Below are 20,693 nucleotides of genomic sequence, written 5' to 3' on the forward strand. Positions count from 1 at the left end.
TTCCGCCTAAGACCTCACTCCTCAGGTTCCGAGAACCAGCGCGTGGGTATCATTATATCCCGACTCCAGGAAGGGCCCCAAGAGTGGGCCTTCTCCTTGGCTCCTGACGCCCCTGAACTTTCCTCCGTTGATCGGTTTTTCTCTGCCCTCGGTCTCATTTACGACGAGACTGACAGGACTGCCTTAGCTGAGAGTCAGCTGGTGACCTTACGTCAGGGTGGGAGACCTGTTGAGGAATACTGTTCTGATTTTAGAAAGTGGTGCGTAGCTTCTCGGTGGAACGACCCGGCCCTAAAGTGCCAGTTTAGGTTAGGATTATCTGACGCCCTGAAGGATCTGCTGGTTAGCTACCCCTCTTCTGACTCCCTAGACCAGGTTATGGCCCTAGCAGTACGACTTGACCGACGTCTCAGGGAACGTCAGCTTGAACGTTTCAATGTTTTCCCCTCTGACTGCCCTGCGATTCCCCCCGAGGTCCCGTCTCCTCGCTCTTCCACGGAGGACTCGGAGGTACCTATGCAACTCGGGGCCTCCATGTCCCCTCGACAACGTAGAGAGTTTCACAGGAAGAATGGTCTCTGCTTCTATTGTGGGGACGACAAGCATCTACTGAACACCTGTCCCAGGCGCAAGAATAAGCAGCCGGAAAACTTCCGCGCCTAAGTGATCATCGAGGAGGTCACTTGGGCGCACAGGTATTTCCCGTTAATACTAAACGCAATAAGATTTTGCTTCCCTTTCAGGTCTCGTTTGCTGGCCGGTCTGCCACTGGCAGTGCCTTCGTGGATTCGGGCTCATCTGCTAATATCATGTCTGTGGAATTTGCTATGTCTCTAAAAATGCCATTTATTGATTTACCTTATCCTATCCCTGTAGTAGGTATCGACTCCACTCCTCTTGCTAATGGTTATTTTACTCAGCATACCCCTGTTTTTGAACTCCGTGTTGGCTCCATGCATTTGGAGGAGTGCTCTGTACTGGTGATGCAGGGATTATCGTCCGATCTGGTATTAGGTCTTCCCTGGTTGCAGCTGCATAATCCCACGTTTGATTGGAATACTGGGGATCTCACCAAATGGGGTAGTGATTGCCTGATGTCATGTCTTTCGGTTAACTCTATTTCTCCCCGGGAGGAGGTAAACTCGCTTCCTGAGTTTGTTCAGGACTTCGCTGATGTGTTTTCTAAGGAGGCCTCCGAGGTGTTGCCCCCTCATAGAGATTACGATTGCGCCATCGATTTGGTGCCTGGTGCCAAGCTTCCTAAGGGGAGGATATTTAATCTTTCATGTCCTGAACGTAAAGCTATGAGGGAGTATATCCAAGAATGCCTGGCCAAGGGTTTCATTCGCCCCTCGACTTCTCCTGTAGGTGCTGGCTTCTTTTTCGTGGGGAAGAAGGATGGTGGTCTTAGGCCGTGCATTGATTATCGGAACTTGAATAAGGTCACAGTAAGGAACCAGTATCCCCTTCCTTTGATTCCGGATCTTTTTAATCAGGTTCAGGGGGCCCAATGGTTCTCTAAGTTCGATCTACGGGGGGCATATAACCTTATCCGCATCAAAGAGGGGGATGAGTGGAAAACTGCGTTCAACACGCCCGAAGGTCATTTCGAATACCTAGTCATGCCCTTTGGGTTGTGTAATGCCCCTGCCGTCTTCCAGAATTTTATTAATGAAATTCTGAGAGATTACCTGGGTAATTTTCTTGTAGTGTACCTTGATGACATACTGGTGTTTTCCAAGGACTGGTTCTCCCACGTGGAGCATGTCAGGAAGGTCCTCCAGGTCCTTCGGGAAAATAATCTGTTTGCGAAGACCGAAAAATGTGTGTTTGGGGTACCGGAGATACCATTTTTAGGTCAAATCCTCACTCCTCATGAATTCCGCATGGACCCTGCCAAGGTTCAGGCTGTGGCGGAATGGGTCCAACCTGCCTCCCTGAAGGCGCTACAGTGTTTTTTGGGGTTCGCTAACTATTACAGGAGATTTATTGCCAACTTCTCGGTCGTCGCTAAGCCTCTCACGGACATCACTCGCAAGGGTGCTGATGTCCTCCATTGGCCCCCTGATGCCGTCCAGGCTTTTGAGACCCTCAAGAAGTGCTTTATCTCGGCCCCCGTGCTGGTTCAGCCCAACCAAAGGGAGCCATTTATTGTGGAGGTTGACGCGTCCGAGGTGGGAGTGGGGGCCGTCTTGTCCCAGGGTACCAGCTCCCTCACCCATCTCCGCCCCTGTGCTTACTTCTCTAGGAAGTTTTCGCCCACGGAGTGTAACTATGATATTGGCAACCGCGAACTTTTAGCCATTAAATGGGCTTTTGAAGAGTGGCGTCACTCCTTGGAGGGGGCCAGACACCAGGTAACGGTCCTTACTGACCACAAGAATCTGGTTTTCCTAGAATCTGCCCGGAGGCTTAATCCTAGACAAGCTCGTTGGGCACTGTTCTTTACCAGATTTAATTTCTTGGTTACCTATAGGGCTGGGTCCAAAAATATTAAGGCTGATGCACTGTCACGTAGTTTCATGGCTAATCCTCCTTCTGAGAAGGATCCTGCTTGTATTTTACCCCCTGGTATAATTGTTTCTGCCACTGATTCTGACTTAGCCTCTGACATCGCGGCTGATCAAGGTTCAGCTCCCGGGAACCTCCCTGGGGACAAACTGTTTGTCCCCCTGCAATACCGGCTAAGGGTACTCAGGGAAAACCATGACTCCGCTCTATCTGGTCATCCTGGCATCTTGGGTACCAAACTCCTCATTACCAGAAACTATTGGTGGCCTGGGTTGCCTAAAGACGTTAGGGCTTACGTCGCCGCTTGTGAGGTCTGTGCTAGGTCCAAGAACCCTAGGTCCCGACCTGCGGGCTTACTACGTTCCTTGCCCATTCCCCAGAGACCTTGGACCCATATCTCCATGGATTTTATCACCGATTTGCTTCCATCTCAGGGCAAGTCGGTGGTGTGGGTGGTAGTAGACCGCTTCAGCAAGATGTGCCACTTTGTGCCCCTTAAGAAACTACCTAACGCCAAGACGTTAGCTTCTTTGTTTGTGAAACACATTCTGCGTCTCCACGGGGTCCCGGTCAATATAGTTTCGGACAGAGGGGTACAATTTGTTTCCTTATTTTGGAGAGCTTTTTGTAAAAAGTTGGAGATTGATCTATCCTTCTCCTCCGCCTTCCATCCCGAAACTAATGGCCAAACGGAAAGGACTAACCAATCCCTGGAACAATATTTAAGGTGTTTCATTTCTGACTGTCAATTTGATTGGGTCTCATTCCTTCCCCTCGCCGAATTTTCCCTGAATAACCGGGTCAGTAACTCGTCAGGGGTCTCCCCGTTTTTCTGTAATTTCGGGTTTAATCCTAGGTTCTCCTCCGTTTCCCCTGGTTGTTCCAATAACCCCGAGGTAGAGGACGTTCATCGGGAACTGTGCACAGTCTGGGCCCAGGTTCAGAAGAACCTAGAGGCGTCCCAGAGCGTACAAAAGATTCAGGCTGATTGTAGACGTTCTGCTAACCCCCGGTTTGTCGTCGGGGATCTGGTGTGGTTGTCGTCAAGGAACTTGCGCCTTAAGGTCCCGTCCAGGAAGTTTGCTCCCCGATTTATTGGACCTTATAAAGTCATTGAAGTCCTCAACCCAGTATCCTTCCGTCTGGAGCTGCCCCCATCCTTTCGCATACACGACGTCTTCCATGCCTCCCTCCTGAAACGCTGCTCCCCGTCCTGGTCCCCCTCGAGGAAACCTCCTGTTCCCGTTCTCACCCCTGAGGGGGTGGAATTCGAGGTGGCCAAGATTGGGGACATTAGGATGATCCAGGGCTCCCTCCAGTACCTGGTACATTGGAGAGGATACGGGCCGGAGGAGAGGACTTGGGTACCTGCTCGAGATGTTCACGCTGGGGTATTGATAAGGAGGTTCCACCTTCTCTTCCCCACTAAACCGGGTCCTCTTAGTAAGGGTCCGGTGGCCCCTCATAAAAGGGGGAGTACTGTAAAGGATCTGCCAGGCACTACATCTGGGTATACTCCCAGGATTAATCAGTCGACACCTGAGGCCAGACCTCTGAGACTGACACCTGCTCCCACCAATCAGGGTGGCAGGCTCAGGAGTGGGAGAGCCTATCGCGGCCTGGTCAGTCAGAGTTAGCTCCGCCCCCTGTCCATTTATACCTGCCGTTTTTTCTTCATCCTTGCTTGTTATTCTTTTTGGATTCCTGGCCCCACTACTGCCTTGCTCCAGCCTGCTTCTGCCGTGCTTCTGCCTTGCTTCAGTTCCGTTTATCCTGCGTTGCTCTGCCCCTGGCTTGCTTCTGCTCCGTGCCCCCGTTTGTATACTCCACTACTTCCTGATCCTGACTGGCTCATTCACCGCTCCGTTTCCTCGCGGCGTTCCGTGGGCTACTGTATTCCCTTGCGTGTTCCCTGTTTGTCTCCCTTGCACTTAGACAGCGTAGGGACCGCCGCCAAGTTGTACCCTGTCGCCTAGGGCGGGTCGTTGCAAGTAGGCAGGGACAGGGCGGTGGGTAGATTAGGGCTCACTTGTTCCCTTCACCTCCTTCCTGCCATTACAGCCTTTTTGGAGATGCTCTGACCCAGTCGTCTAGCCGTCACAATCCGGCCCTTGTCAAAGTCACTCAGCTCCCTACGCTTGCCATTTTTTCTGCTTCCAACACATCAACTTCAAGAACTGACTATTACATAGTTGATAAGGTTAAAAAAAGACACAGGTCCATCAAATCCAACCTATAATCCTACCATGTTAATCCAGTGGAAGGCAAAAACCCCATGAGGTTGATGCCAATTGCCTCATTAGTGGAAAAATTCCTCCTCGACTCCAAATATCGCAATCAGAATAATTCCCTGGATCCTAGGGATTTCACTCGCTGCTTACCCCCTTAAAGGGAATGTGTTGCCAGCAAAACATGTTTGTTTTTTTTTAATTAAACATTTAGTGTGTAGGTGATTAAACATTGTTCAAATTTTTTTTATTTTTTTCACGAGTCAGGAAATATTATAAATTAGATTCTAATTTATAATATTTCCCAGTGCTGGTCACTAGATGGAGCTATTCCCAAAATTGCAGCATTGCATGTGGTAAAGCAACCACATTGCTTTTTGCTGCAAAATTGGGAAAAAAGCACTCGCTCTAGTGAGCTCTGAGAATCCCCCCTCCTTTATCCTGGCTAGTGCCGGGATAAATGAGGGGATTGAACGGTCTAACCTCCTACACTGTGTGTCGCCATTTTTTGAGCTAACACACAGTGTAGTAGGTTTACATACAGTAGTAAACACACACAAACACGAACATACATAGAAATCTCTTACCTGCTCCTGCCGTCGCGGCTCCCTCCGGCCCGTCCACTCCGTCTGCTGCCGCTGGTCCAAGTGCACAAGTCCGGAAGCCGCGACCGGAAGTAGTAATCTTACTGTCCGGCCGCGACTTCCGGTCCACAGGAAAATGGCGCCGGACGGCGCGCATTTCAAATTGGACTGTGTGGGAGCGGCGCATGCACAGTTCCCACACAGACGGCGTACACAGAAGTGGATGGGACGGGACCCGTTCGCAGTCCCTATGGGACTGTGGCTGCCGTATTCCATATCTGTATGTGTCATTAATCGACACATACAGAAATGGAAAAAAAAATGGCAGCCCCCATAGGGAAGAAAAAGTGTAAAAATAAGAAAAAGTAACAAACAAACACACAAATTAATCCAAACGTTTTTAATAAAGCACTAACATCTTAACATATTAAAAAAAAATTGTGATGACACTGTTCCTTTAAGAACGCAGCCTTGTTTTGGCCTTAAGGCTCAGAGCCCATTTTTCAAATCTGACATATTTCACTTTATGTGGTAATAACGTTGTAATGCTTAATTGTTTTCTCGTGACACATTGAGCTTCATGTTCGTGGTAAAATTTGGTCGATATATTCAGTGTTTATTGGTGAAAAATGGCAAAATTTAGAGAAAATTTTGAAAAAATAGCATTTTTCAGAATTGAAATGCATCTGCTTGTAAAACAGACGGTTATACCACCCAAAATAGTTACTAGTTCACATTTCCCATATGTCTACTTTAGATTGGCATCATTTTTTGAACATTCTTTTATTTTTCTTGGACGTTACAAGGCTTAGAACATAAACAGCAATTTCTCATATTTTTAAGAAAATTTCAAAAGCCTTTTTTTTAAGGTACCTCTTGAGTTCTGAAGTGGCTTTGAGGGGCCTATGTATTAGAAACCGTGATAAAACACCCCATTTTAAAAACTAGACCCCTCAAAGTATTCAAAACAGCATTTAGAAAGTTTTTTAACCCTTCAGGCATTTTACAGGAATTAAAGCAAAGTGGAGGTGAAATTTGCAAATTTCATTTTTCTTGCTGAATTTCAACTTTATTCAATTTTTTTCTGTAACACAGAAGGTTTTACCAGATAAACACTACTAAATTTGTTTTGTCCAGATTCTGCAGTTTTTAGAAATGTCCCACCTGTGGCTCTAGTGTGCTCGTGGAATAAAACACAAGCCCTAGAAGCAAAGAAGCACCTAGTGCATTTTGAGTCCTCTTTTTTTTTATTAGAATATATTTTAGGCAGCATGCCAGGTTTGAAGAGGTGTTGAGGTGCCAAAACAGTAGGAATCCCCCAATAGTGACCCCATTTTGGAAACTACACCCCTAAAGGAATACATTTATGGTTGTTGTTACCATTTTGACCGCACAGTTTTTTCACAGCACGTATTTGAATTGGGGTGTGAAATGAAAAAAATTTCATTTTTTCCAATAAAATGTCATTTGTGATCAAAATTTCTTATTTTCACAGGGAACAAAATACCCCATTTTGTTGCCCAATTTGTCCTTAGTGTGGCAATACCCCATTTGTGGTGATAAACTGCCGTTTGGGCCCATGGGAGGGCTCAGAAGGAAAGGAGCGCTGTGTGTTCTTTGGAGTCCAGATTTTGCTGGATTGGTTTTCGGGTTCCATGTCACATTTGCAGAGCCTCAGAGGTATTAAAGCAATGGAAACCCACCAGAAGTGACCCCATTTTGGAAACTACACCGCTCAAGGAATTCAAATATGGTTGTTGTTAAATGTTTGACCACACAGTTTTTTCACAGCACCTATTTGAATTGGGCTATGAAATGAAAAAAATTTAATTTTTTCCAATAAGATGTCATTTTTTATCAAAATTTCTTATTTTCACAGGGAACAAAATACCCCATTTTGTTGCCCAATTTCTCCTGAGTGCAGCAATACCCCATTTGTGGCGATAAATTGCCGTTTGTGCCCATGGGAGGCCTCAGAAGGGAAGGAGTGCTGTGTGTTCTTTGGAGTGCAGATTTTGCTGGTTTGGTTTTCGGGTGCCGTGTCGCATTTGCAGAGCCCCAGAGGTATCAAAGCAATGGAAACCTACCAGAAGTGACCCCATTTTGGAAACTACACCCCTCAAGCAATTCATTTATGGGTAATGTGACCATTTAGACCCCATAGTTTCTTCACAGAACTTATTTGAATTGGGCTGGGAATTTTAAAAAAAATATTTTTTCCAATAATATGTCGTTTTAGCTCAAAAATTCTTATTTTCACAAGAAATAAAATACTCCATTTTGTTTCCCAATTTATCCTGAGTGCGGCAATACCCCATTTGTGGTGATAAACTGTCGTTTGGGCCCATGGGAGGGCTCAGAAGGAAAGGAGCGCTATTTGTTCTTTGGAGTCCAGATTTTGCTGGATTGGTTTTCGGGTGCCATGTCGCATTTGCAGAGCCCCAGAGGTATCAAAGCAATAGAAACCAACCACAAATGACCCCATTTTGGAAACTACACCCCTCAAGGAATTCATTTATGGGTGTTGTGACCATTTTGACCCCATAGTTTTTTCACAGAACTTATTTGAATTGGGCTTGGAATTAAAACAAAATTATTTTTTTCAAATAATATGTAGTTTTGGCTGAAAATCTCTTATTTCCACAAGAAACAAAATACCCCATTCTGTTGCGCAATTTGTTCTGAGTGCCGCAATACCCCATTTGTGGTGATAAACTGCCGTTTGGGCCCATGGGAGGGCTCAGAAGGAAAGGACCACCATTTGGCCTACTGGGGATTTTCTAGTGCGAAGTCGTGTATCCAGAAGCCCCTGACAGGGCCGCCATCAGGAATTTCAGGGCCCCCTACAGCTAAATTTTCTGGGCCCCCCTACCGTGGCACCGCCTGTTAACGGTACTCCGTCCAGCACTATATCATTGTACCCAGGGCCGCCATCAGGGGGGGGTATTATGGGTACTGATGTGAGAGGCCCGGCCAAACCTAATTGAAAGGGGGGCCCGGCAACTGCCGCGACTTGCCTTTGGTAGAAAAAAAACAGGCCCCTGCAATGGGGCCTGTTTTTTTCACCAAAAGAATGTCGTGAGCTGCGGGCCCCCCTTTCAATTAGGTTTGGCCGGGCCTCTCACATCAGTACCCATAATACCCCCCTGATGGCAGCCCTGGGTAGCATGGTGGTCGTCATGGGGGCCGTCAAACACTGCCGCCCGTGCGACCGATCGTGCGCACCCGCAAACTCCCGCGCATGCGCACCCGCCTGAAACCTCAGACCGAACCCCGGAGCGGAAGCGAACGGTGATGTGAACAGGCCCTAACACAAAAGTTTTGTATTTTTTTAAGCTGGTTCACAAAAAAAAATAATTCCAAATTCTACTGGACCAACTGCCTATTTAGAGACCGGCAGCAGCTCCAGGAGCGACATCATAAGGGACACACTAGGCGGATATGCTGAGTAAAACTACACAGCTTATCCGCCCCGGTAGCCGCAGGGAATTCTGCCAGGAAAACCGCACCAAATAGTGGCGCAGGTTTGGTGAGGCATGTCCGCTGCGGGAATCCTGCAGGGAAAATAAAGTTTAGACTTACCCCGGCTGTAGTTTAGGTGACACATCTCTCTCTTCTGAACGTAGCCCCGCCTCCTGGGATGACGCTGTAGACCATGTGACCGCTGCAGCAGTCACATGAGATGAAACGTCATGACAGGAGGCCGAGCTGCGCTAAGAATAGAGGATCGGGTCACCAGGACTACGGCCAGGGTAAGTCTAAACATTTTTTATAAATGTAAAAAAGTATCTTTCTTTTTCTCATGTGTGAATTTTGCGGCAGAACCGCAGCATTTCCGCAACAGAGGAGCAGCGATTCCACAGAATAAATTGACATGCTGCGACTTAAAAAGCCACACTGCAGGTTCATTTTTTTTGCAGCGTGTGAATGAGATTTGTTCAAATCTCATCCACTCGGCTGCGACTGTAATATGCTGCGGATTTTCCGCAATAAAAAGTGTTGCATAAAATCTGCAGTGTTCATGCCTAGTGTGTTCCTACCCTAAGGCCGGATTTACACAAGCGTGTGCTTTTTGCGTGCGCAAAAACGAGGCGTTTTGCGCATGCAAAAGGTCCGTAATAGCTCTGTGTGGCAGCATCGTATGATGCACGGCTGCGTAAGTTTCGCGCAGCCGCCATCATTATGACACTCTGTTTGTAGCACGTGGTGCTTTTCTGTTTTCATTCATAGTTTATACTGCTGCGGAAGTGCTGGGCGTGATTTTCACGCACCCATTGACTTCAATGGGTGCGTGATGCGCCAACAATGCACAAATATCGGACATGTCGTGAGTTTTACGCAGCGGACACACGCTGCATGAAAATCACTGACAGTCCGCACGGCCCCATAGAGTAACATAGGTCCGTGCGAGGCGCGTGAAAATCACACACGTTGCACGAATGTATTACACGTTCGTCTGAATAAGCCCTAACAATAAGGCCCAGTTCACAGAGTTTTTGGGCCTTGATATTGACGCGGACACTGCGTCAGAATCAGCACCAAAGAACTTCCAAAACCGCCTCCCATTGATTTAATCTGAAATCAATGGGAGCCAGTCGCGGAAAAAATAAAAAGCAGCACGTCCTTTCTTTCCGCTGTTCCGCCTCTGACCTCCCATCGAAATCAATGGGAGGCAGAAAATGCATTTTTCGCTGCGTTTTTTGTCTGCTGTCCTCAATCGCAGCGGGCAAAAAACGCAGCAAAAAACGCGGCAAGATAGTGTGGGCAGGTCAAAATCTGCCTCAAAATTCTTTAAGGAATTTTGAGGCAGATTTTTTCGGCCTGCAAAATACTCTGTGTGAACAGGGCCATACATAAACAGCACTTTGAGACACTTTACTCACCGTGTCAGAAGAGCTGCTCCCACTCCAGTCCTCTTCAGGCGATGTCTTCGGTCCAGACGTCCAGAAAATGGCGGGGATCGTAGAACTCCTGCCGCCGCGCAACAACTAGACTCCTCCCCCTCTCCTTACGCAGCTACTCTCTGGAGAAGAAGGAGGAGGAGGCGGAGGCGGATGTGGAGGCGGAGTCGGACGAGGAGGCGGAGGAGGAGGACGAGGCGGAGGAGGAGGACGAGGAGGACGAGGAGGAGGAGGCGGGCCAGCAGGTAAGTAGACTGTGCGCCGCTGTCCCTGTGTGGCTGTCCTTCCCCGTAGATCGGTCGATGTGTTGCGGGCGCACCGCCTCCCTCTCGGCGGCGCGCCTGGCCGTTCGCGCGTGGGCGCGAGCGCTTGCGGTCATGCGCGCGCGGGGGCGCGCTTGCGGTCGTTCGCGCGCGCTCGCTCGTACGCGCGCAAGCGGGCGGTGTTTCGCGGCGGTGATGAGAGGGGGGCCCGCAGCTCACGGCGGTGTTTGACGAGAGGGGGGCCCGCAGCTCACGACATTGTTTTGGTGAAAAGAACAGGCCCCATTGCAGGGGCCTGTTTTTTTCTACCAAAGGCAAGTCGCGGCAGTTGCCGGGCCCCCCTTTCAATTAAGTTTGGCCGGGCCCCCTACAGTAGTACCCCTAATACCCCCCTGATGGCGGCCCTGGCCCATGAGGTACCAGTACAGTTGAAACCCGCAAGAAGTGACCCCGTTTTAAAAACTACACCCTTAAGGCATTCATCTAGAGGTGTAGTGAGCATTTTGACCGGAGACCTACACCCCATAAACTGTAATGTGGGTTCTCCCGGGTATGGCAATACCCTACATGTGGCTGTTATCAGCTGCCTGGGCACACAGCAGGGCCCAGAGGGGAAAGACGAGGGGGGATAAGCTGTGCAGAGTGCATCAGGGTAAGCAAAATTGGGGTAAATTATAAACCAAGGGATGTATGATAAATTTTAAAACACTCTTTCATACAGAGCTCTTGTTATTCGGGACACGTGTCACATTGATATATTGTGTCATCCCTTATCGCCCTCTTATAGCAGACTTTGAACCTCTTTTGACTTTTTCCCTTCTTGCCAGTTTGGGGAACTTCTCCTGGAAAGTGTTGCCCTGGTACGATGCGTGTGGCCCCGCTTCCAGAAGTACTGGGTGCCCCCCCTTCTTGGTCCCTAATGATTCGGTTCTTGATAATCACCTCTTGACATTCCAGGAAAGTTCCCCTCTGGCCTGCACATCGATGTAGCACGTACGCATTGTACAATGCCATCTGTATGATGTGCCCGGCCAGCTTCTTATACCTCACAGCATGGCGCTGTAGGGCTTCAGGATTTGATCTGACAAGTCCATCCCTCCCATGTACCTATTGTAGTCCAGGATGCAGTCTGGTTTGGGGGTGGCCTTTCCTTCATATATCCTAAACCTGTAGGTATACCCTGATGCACTCTCACATAGCTTATACATCTTCACGCCATACCTTGCCCTCTTACCCGGCAGGTACTCGCGGAATTGAACCCTCCCTTTAAAATGAACCAGGGACTCATCAATAGAAATACACTTCTCGGGGGTGTATTCTTGGGAAAACCGGGCACTGAAACGGTCTAATAGGGGTCTCCGTTTATACAAACGGTCAAAACTGGGGTCATCTCGGGGTGGGCACGGCTCATTATCAGTATAATGTAAGAAGCAAAGTATTGCCTCATTTATTTATTTTTTTAGGTTACAGTTCAGTTCTGAAGTTGCTTTGAGGGGCCCATATATTAGAAACCCCTATCAAACACCCCATTTTAGAAACTAGACCCCTCAAAGTATTCACAACAGCATTTAGAAAGTTTATGAACCCTTTAGGTGTTTCACAGAAATTTAGAGCAAAGTAGAGGTGAAATTTAAATATTTTTTTTGTAAGAAAATCCCCTTTATACCATTTTTTTTATAACACAAAAGGATTTTATTAACGCAACTTAATACTTATTGCCCAGATTCTGCAGTTTTGAGAAATATCCCACATGTGGCCCTAGTGTGGTAATGGACTGAAGCACCGGCCTCCGAAGCACCGGCCTCCGAAGCAAAGGAGCACCTAGTGGATTTTGAGGCCTCTTTTTTATTAGACACCATGTCCGGTTTGAAGAGGTCTTGTGGTGCCAAAACATTGGAAACTACCCAAAAGTGACCCCAATTTGGAAACTAGACCCCTTGAGGAATCCATTGTAGTTTTCTTGGGGTGCATGCGGCTTTTTGATCAGTTTTTATTCTATTTTTAGGTAGCGTGGTGACTAAAAAACAGCAATTCTACTATTGTTTTTTTATTACATTTTTTTTTACAGCGTTCACCGTGCGCTATAAATGACATATTCACTTTATTCTGCGGGGCGATACGATTACGGCGATACCCTATGTTTATAATTTTTTTTTATGTCTTATGGTGTTTGCACAATAAAATACGTTTTGTAAAAAATCATTCACTTTTTGTGTTACCTTATTCTAAGCGCCAGAACTTTTTTATTTTTCAATCAATAAAGCCGTGCGAGGACTTATTTTTTGCGTAACGAACTGTAGTTTCGATCAGTACCATTTTTTTCGGTACATGCGACTTTTTGATCTCTTTTTATTCAATTTTTTGGGAGGTGAAGTGACCAAACAATTGTGATTGTGGTACGGTTTATTATTATTTTCTTTTACGGTGTTCACCGTGCGGGATAAATAGCTAAATAAATTTTGTAGTTAAGGCCGTTACGGACGCGGCGATGCCAATTATGTATAGTTTATTTGTTTGTTTATATATTTTAATTAACCCCTTAGTGACCAAGCTTGTTTTGACCTTAATGACCAAGCCAAATTTGTCAAATCTGGTATGTGTGACTTTATCAGAGAATAACTCTGTGAAAGTTTTGAATATCCAAGTAATTCTGACATTGTTTTTTCGTCACATGTTGTACTCTATTTTAGTGGTAAAAGTAGACTGATACGATTTGCGTAAATAGAACCGATAAAAACACAGGGACATATACAAAAACACTGAAAAAGGCCATACTTACAAATGGACACAGCCAGGCCAGAAATGCTGATGAAAGTGCGAGCAGGTGCTTTAAATAATAATAGCCACTCCCACTAGTCTTGAGGGGAGTGGTGTGTGGTGCATGGGATGTGTAGTAAGAAATAATAAATGAATAGTGTGTGTGCAAGTGTAATACTATAAGTGAAATATAGGGGGCAGTAATAAATGAAGTGCCTCAATAGAAATAAATGGATAAAGGGGTGCAAGTGAGTGAAACATGGAGGGATAGTGTGTACGTCATGAGGCACAACGTGTATAGCCAGGTAGAAGCCTATTTGTGACGCCTTGATAATTCATAGAGCGGGCTACCCTGCTTGCTATGCCAAACAACAACACACCATGCTCTCCCAGCATCAAAGACCCGGCTGTGTCCAAGAGAAGCGAATATACATAATAATGAAAAATACCTGGGGTATTGGTAATCATTTTGGCCAAAAGGACGCAAGCTCGCAATCCACGACAAGGATCCCCAGACTTGCGAGTCCCTAAATCCTAAACTGGAACAGAACGTTCCTGATGCACAAACAGAACCGATATATTATGTATATTCGCTTCTCTTGGACACAGCCGGGTCTTTGATGCTGGGAGAGCATGGTGTGTTGTTGTTTGGCATAGCAAGCAGGGTAGCCCGCTCTATGAATTATCAAGGCGTCACAAATAGGCTTCTACCTGGCTATACACGTTGTGCCTCATGACGTACACACTATCCCTCCATGTTTCACTCACTTGCACCCCTTTATCCATTTATTTCTATTGAGGCACTTCATTTATTACTGCCCCCTATATTTCACTTATAGTATTACACTTGCACACACACTATTCATTTATTATTTCTTACTACACATCCCATGCACCACACACCACTCCCCTCAAGACTAGTGGGAGTGGCTATTATTATTTAAAGCACCTGCTCGCCCTTTCATCAGCATTTCTGGCCTGGCTGTGTCCATTTGTAAGTATGGCCTTTTTCGGTGTTTTTGTATATGTCCCTGTGTTTTTATCGGTTCTGTTTGTGCATCAGGAACGTTCTGTTCCAGTTTAGGATTTAGGGACTCGCAAGTCTGGGGATCCTTGTCGTGGATTGCGAGCTTGCGTCCTTTTGGCCAAAATGATTACCAATACCCCAGGTATTTTTCATTATTATGTATATTCGCTTCTCTTGGACACAGCCGGGTCTTTGATGCTGGGAGAGCATGGTGTGTTGTTGTTTGGCATAGCAAGCAGGGTAGCCCGCTCTATGAATTATCAAGGCGTCACAAATAGGCTTCTACCTGGCTATACACGTTGTGCCTCATGACGTACACACTATCCCTCCATGTTTCACTCACTTGCACCCCTTTATCCATTTATTTCTATTGAGGCACTTAATTTATTACTGCCCCCTATATTTCACTTATAGTATTACACTTGCACACACACTATTCATTTATTATTTCTTACTACACATCCCATGCACCACCACTCCCCTCAAGACTAGTGGGAGTGGCTATTATTATTTAAAGCACCTGCTCGCCCTTTCATCAGCATTTCTGGCCTGGCTGTGTCCATTTGTAAGTATGGCCTTTTTCGGTGGATTTGCGTAAATAACTTAAAAAATAGAAAAATTTAAGAAATTTTGTAAAAATTATCATTTTTCCCTATTTTTAACTGCAATATGTCACATATGTACACACATACTGTACAATTTTTTTTATTAAATATATATTTCCATCTCTTTACTCTATTTTGGCAGCACTTTTGAAAAAATAATAATAATTTTTGAGCAATTTGGAAGACTTACAAGTTAAGTAATAATTTTATAAATTTTGTAGTACATTTTGTTTTCCTGCACCAAGCCAGGTTTTCATAGGCTCATAGGTGTCAGAATGGTGGAAACCCCCACAAGTGACCCCATTTTGAAAACTAGACCCCTTAAGGTATTTATTAAGGGGTGCTGTAAGTATTTTGACCCCACAGTTTTTTTGTAAGAATTCATGCAAAGCAGGCATAAAAAAATATAATTTTACTTTTTTCATAAAAGTATCACTTTGAAGACCGATTTCTTTGTAAAGCGACCATGAGAATGAAGAAACACACCCAAAAATCTATCACCCTGTTTCTCCTGTTTTCAAAAATGCCCCCATTGTGACCCTAATGCGTTGCCTGGACAAACGGCAGGGCCCGAAAGGGAGGGAGCACCCGGAGGCTTTCAGGACTCATATTTTGCTTGAAAATGTTTTAGGCCCCACTGTACATTTGGAGAGGTTTTGAACTACCAGAACGATAGAAACTCCCCATAAACGACCCCATTTAGAAAACTAGACCCCTTAAGGTATTTATCTAGGGGTTTAGTGAGTATTTTGACCCCACAGTTTTTTGCTAAATTTAATGCATAGCTGGTGAAATAAAAAAACAAAACACTTTTTATATAAAAGTATCACTTTGAAGACCGATTTCTTTGTAAAGCGACCATGAGAATGAAGAAACACACCCCAAAATCTATCACCCTGTTTCTCCTGTTTTCAAAAATGCCCCCATTGTGACCCTAATGCGTTGCCTGGACACACGGCAGGGCCCGAAAGGGAGGGAGCACCCGGAGGCTTTCAGGACTCATATTTTGCTTGAAAATGTTTTAGGCCCCACTGTACATTTGGAGAGGTTTTGAACTACCAGAACGATAGAAACTCCCCATAAACGACCCCATTTAGAAAACTAGACCCCTTAAGGTATTTATCTAGGGGTGTAGTGAGTATTTTGACCCCACAGTTTTTTGCTAAATTTAATGCATAGCAGGTGAAAAAAAATAAAAATTCACTTTTTATATAAAAGTATCACTTTGAAGACCGATTTCTTTGTAAAGCGACCATGAGAATGAAGAAACACACCCCAAAATCTATCACCCGGTTTCTCCTGTTTTCAAAAATACTCCCATTGTTACCCCAATCTGCTTATTAGACGTGTGGCTGGGCCAAAAAGAGAGGGAGCACCCTTTGGCTTTCAGGGCACAATTGAATAAATTCTAGGCCCCATATCATGCATTTAGAGGCATTGAGCTGCCTGAACAAAAAAAAAAAACCCTAAAGTAAACCTAAAATCCTAAAAACGACACAAATTATTTTTTTTTTTATATATATATATTTTTTTATATATATATTTTTTTTTATATAACAGACGTAAAATTAATTCTAAACGGCCCTAAACACGAACGCTAAACTAGCCCTAACCCTAAAGTAACGCTAAACTAGCACTAAACCTAAACTAACGCTAAACTAGCACTAACGCTAAACTAGCACTAACGCTAAACTAGCGCTGACGCTAATCTAGCGCTGCCGCTAATATAGATTTTATATATTATATATATATATATATGTATAAGAACGATGATTTTTTATCACTTTTTTTCTTTCTTCACAGCACAGGACTTAGACTGATTTCTCTCTCCTCTCAGAACAACTACAATGGGAGGAGAGAGAAACACAGCCCATGTCCTGGCTGTGTTATGAAAATAACTGTCAGTGATCTCTGTGATATGTGTTTTATCACAGAGATCACCTGATCAGGGACCAGTCACAACGGTCCCTGATTGTTGCTGTGCCAGATGACGACACAGGTAAGATATGCAAAGTGCACTCGGGCGCCATTTTGGGGGGGGGGAATCGGACCGTGGGGGGGATCGGACCGGGGGGGGATCGGACATGAAGGGGAATCAGACGGGGGGGATCGGACGTGGGAGGGGGGGCGCACTAATTACCCGTTCTCTCTCCTCTCTAAGGAGTTATTCCATGAGAGGAGAGAGAAATGGCGATTATCTGCCGCTTTAGCGTGAACGTGAAATTGCGACTAGGCTTCCGTCTATGGCATAGCCGGACGCCATTGTTTGGTGCCCGGTTGCCATAGTCACCATCGCCGGCCGCTATCGTGTAGCAGGCCGGCGATGGCAGCTTAACCCCTAAAAAGTTCTATAGAACGCGGCTTTTAAGAGATTAATCAGCGGGGACACAGCGATCGGTCCCCGCTGTAGGAGCTGTGACAGCAGCTGTCACAGCTCCTGTATGTGTCGGGAGGACGGCCGAATCGGCCGTTACTCCCGAGACGTACTATTAGGTCATGGAGCACGAACGATACAGCTACCATGACCTAATAGTACGTCCAAGAGCAGTAAGGGGTTAATATATCCCACCGCTTGACAGGTGCCATTGTAATAAGAAAATAAATGTTATTTACATCACTATATTCTGTTTGGCATTCAGATATAAGTTGAACTTTTACTTGTTACTTGTGTTTTTTAACTAAGCTTTTCTATGTTTAGGATGACCAGTCTGTATATCTGGATAACTGCTGCAGTGATACAGTGAGCAGCAGTGAAGATTTACATTCCCTGGACTCTTCACTTCATGGGACTGAATATTACAAGGATCTAATAATGATGGAGGATAATAATACTGATCAGGGAACCATCAAACCTGCAACCACTGCATTTTGTGTTACTAGTGGACCCAGTATTAGCTTTGACAATGGAGAAGTTGTCATCACTTACACTAAACCTTTCCTCTGCCCGATGACTTTGGAAACTGGAACCACCTCAGGGTCCCAAACGGATATGGAGGGGCAATCTCGGGAAGACCTGGTAAGGGCACAGGAGACCATCCCGATTTTAGTTAGGTCCCTCTCAACATCTAGGCGGCACAGCTGGGATGATGGAGTCTCACCTACAGACAACGTTCGCAGGTAAGAGACTGTATGAAACTTTACTTACTAATCTTACAGCTCTAAAATCCCAGTGTTACATTGGAGACTTTTCTTTTACCTTTTCCTAAAATTATTTTAATCTGTGTTTTGCAGGTGCACAGTGGATAATTATAGTTGTTACTAGGTAGAGATTCAATGCACAGTATTAATCTGCTCAAGAGAGAAAAACACAACATGCTTTTTGTCTAGAGTTAAGATACGTAATAATATAATATCATATAAAAAAAATAAGTACATATTACTTTACCTTCAAAAGGACCTTAAAGAGGCTCTGTCACCAGATTTTGCAGCCCCTATCTGCTATTGCAGCAGATAGGCGCTGCAATGTAGATTACAGTAACGTTTTTATTTTTAAAAAACAAGCATTTTTGGCCAAGTTATGACCATTTTTGTATTTATGCAAATGAGCCTTGCAAAAGTACAAGTGGGTGTGTTTAAAAGTAAAAGTACAACTGGGCGTGTATTATGTGCGTACATCGGGGCGTGTTTACTACTTTTACTAGCTGGGCGTTGTGTATAGAAGTATCATCCACTTCTCTTCACAACGCCCAGCTTCTGGCAGTGCAGATCTGTGACGTCACTCACAGGTCCTGCATCGTGTCGGCACCAGAGGCTACAGTTGATTCTGCAGCAGCATCAGCATTTGCAGGTAAGTAGCTACATCGACTTACCTGCAAACGCCGATGCTGCTGCAGAATCATCTGTAGCCTCTGGTGTCGATGTGTCCTCGCTCGTCTGACACGATGCAGGACCTGTGAGTGACGTCACAGCGTGATCTCTCGAGAACACGCTGTGTCTGCACTGCCAGAAGCTGGGCGTTGTGAAGAGAAGTGGATGATACTTCTATACACAACGCCCAGCTAGTAAAAGTAGTAAACACGCCCCGATGTACGCACATAATACACGCCCAGTTGTACTTTTACTTTTCAACACGCCCAGTTGTACTTTTGCAAGCCTCATTTGCATAAATACGAAAATGGTCATAACTTGGCCAAAAATGCTCGTTTTTTAAAAATAAAAACGTTACTGTAATCTACATTGCAGCGCCTATCTGTTGCAACAGCAGATAGGGGTTGCAAAATCTGGTGACAGAGCCTCTTTAAAGAATAGTCAACATGAAAAATGCTGGTATGATGTTATCCTTTTTCTATACTCTAAATATATACGACTATAATCTGGGCCGCCTTAGGTTGGATGGCGCCCTGTGCGGGACTCTCTATTGCTGCCATCCACAAACCAAACCATACACAACGCACACACACACACACACACACACACACAAACACATAAATACGCAGGAACAGGTACAAATACATCAAATACATAAAAGGCCCATATATACAAGAACAAAGACACATTTACATACAGACCAATATATACACACACAGGAACATATATACACAGTGCAGATAATGTAGTAGATGATACCTGCAGTCCTATGTAACACCACAATTAACACACAGTGATAACTCTCTGATTACAGGTAATGTAGTGGATGTTATCTGCAGTCCTATGTAGTATCACAGATAACACACTCTGATAACTTTACCCACACTGGCACATATAAACACACACGGAGGCATATATATTGTCACCGCTATGTGGTATGCGGACCCACTAGGCCGCTCCGCCATATCGGAGTAGCAGCTGGCCAAACAATAGTCAATAACAGTCTCTGGGACAAGAGTACCTGGATAGATGATTTGGCAAACACTCGGCGTGGCAGACACTAGGCGTAGCAGATATGTGGCGTAGCAGACACTTGGCACAGGTGGGACTTGGCACAGGTGACACTCTAAACAGTAGATTACGCACTGGAACAAACAATTATTGGATACGGGATACAGGAAACGGGGATACAGGATACAACTAAGGGACCATTTGCAAAGACGAACATGGGCAGACAAAACAAGGCTCAGGCAAGGACAGAAAGGGTAGAGTAGCTTTTTAAAGTCCAGGATGTATAGGGATTGGCTAGGGAACTTTGCGCACCCTACAGGATTCAGTGGGGGAGCTACAGTCGCGTGTGCCAGCGTCTCTGGGCAAGGACATGCCGGCATGAAGAGTGTCCAGCGGTCGCGGCTGCTGGTAAGTAGGAGGTGCCGACGGTCAGCGACCACGGCACAGAAGTGCCCCCTCTTGCGCCCCCTCTTCTTAGATCCAGAGCGTAAGAGGAACTTCTTGATGAGAGCTGGGGCATCAATGTTATCTTCAGGCTCCCAAGACCTTTCCTCAGGACCAAAACCTTTCTAGTCCACCAGATAGAAAGTCTTTCCTCCTACTCTCTTGAAGTCCAGGATTTCCTTTACCTCAAAGATGTCAGAAGAACCGCTGGGAGCGACATCAGAACCAGGGGATTTGCTGTAACGGTTCAGGACCACAGGCTTTAGGAGAGATACATAGAACGAGTTGCTGATTTTGAGAGTAGGAGGCAGCCAAAGCTTATAAGACACAGGGTTTATTTGTTGTAACACCTCGAAGGGGCCGAGGAACTTGGGAGAGAATTTGTGGGAAGGGATCTCCAGACTAATGTCCTTGAAGAGAGCCAGTCCTTAACTCCGGGGAGAAACTCAGGAGGAACCCTTCTCTTCTTATCGGCATATGCTTTCATGCGATCAACTGCCTGAATATTCATGGACTTGCTTTGCTGCCAGATGTGAAGAAAAGTCCCGAAGAAGA

General features: G+C 45.6%; 1 protein-coding gene across 1 annotated transcript in view; it reads left to right on the forward strand.

The window, feature by feature from the left end:
- Nucleotides 1–20,693, forward strand: part of ARHGEF18 (Rho/Rac guanine nucleotide exchange factor 18) — a 478,484-nt gene that overhangs the window by 207,007 nt on the left and 250,784 nt on the right. The window contains exon 3 of the mRNA XM_075863189.1: nt 17,575–17,993. Coding sequence (XP_075719304.1) covers nt 17,575–17,993 — 419 coding nt within the window. The remainder of the gene's footprint in view (nt 1–17,574; nt 17,994–20,693) is intronic.

The sequence above is a fragment of the Rhinoderma darwinii genome, chromosome 1 (genome assembly GCF_050947455.1).
Source record: "Rhinoderma darwinii isolate aRhiDar2 chromosome 1, aRhiDar2.hap1, whole genome shotgun sequence".
Classification (NCBI taxonomy): Eukaryota; Metazoa; Chordata; class Amphibia; order Anura; family Rhinodermatidae; genus Rhinoderma; species Rhinoderma darwinii.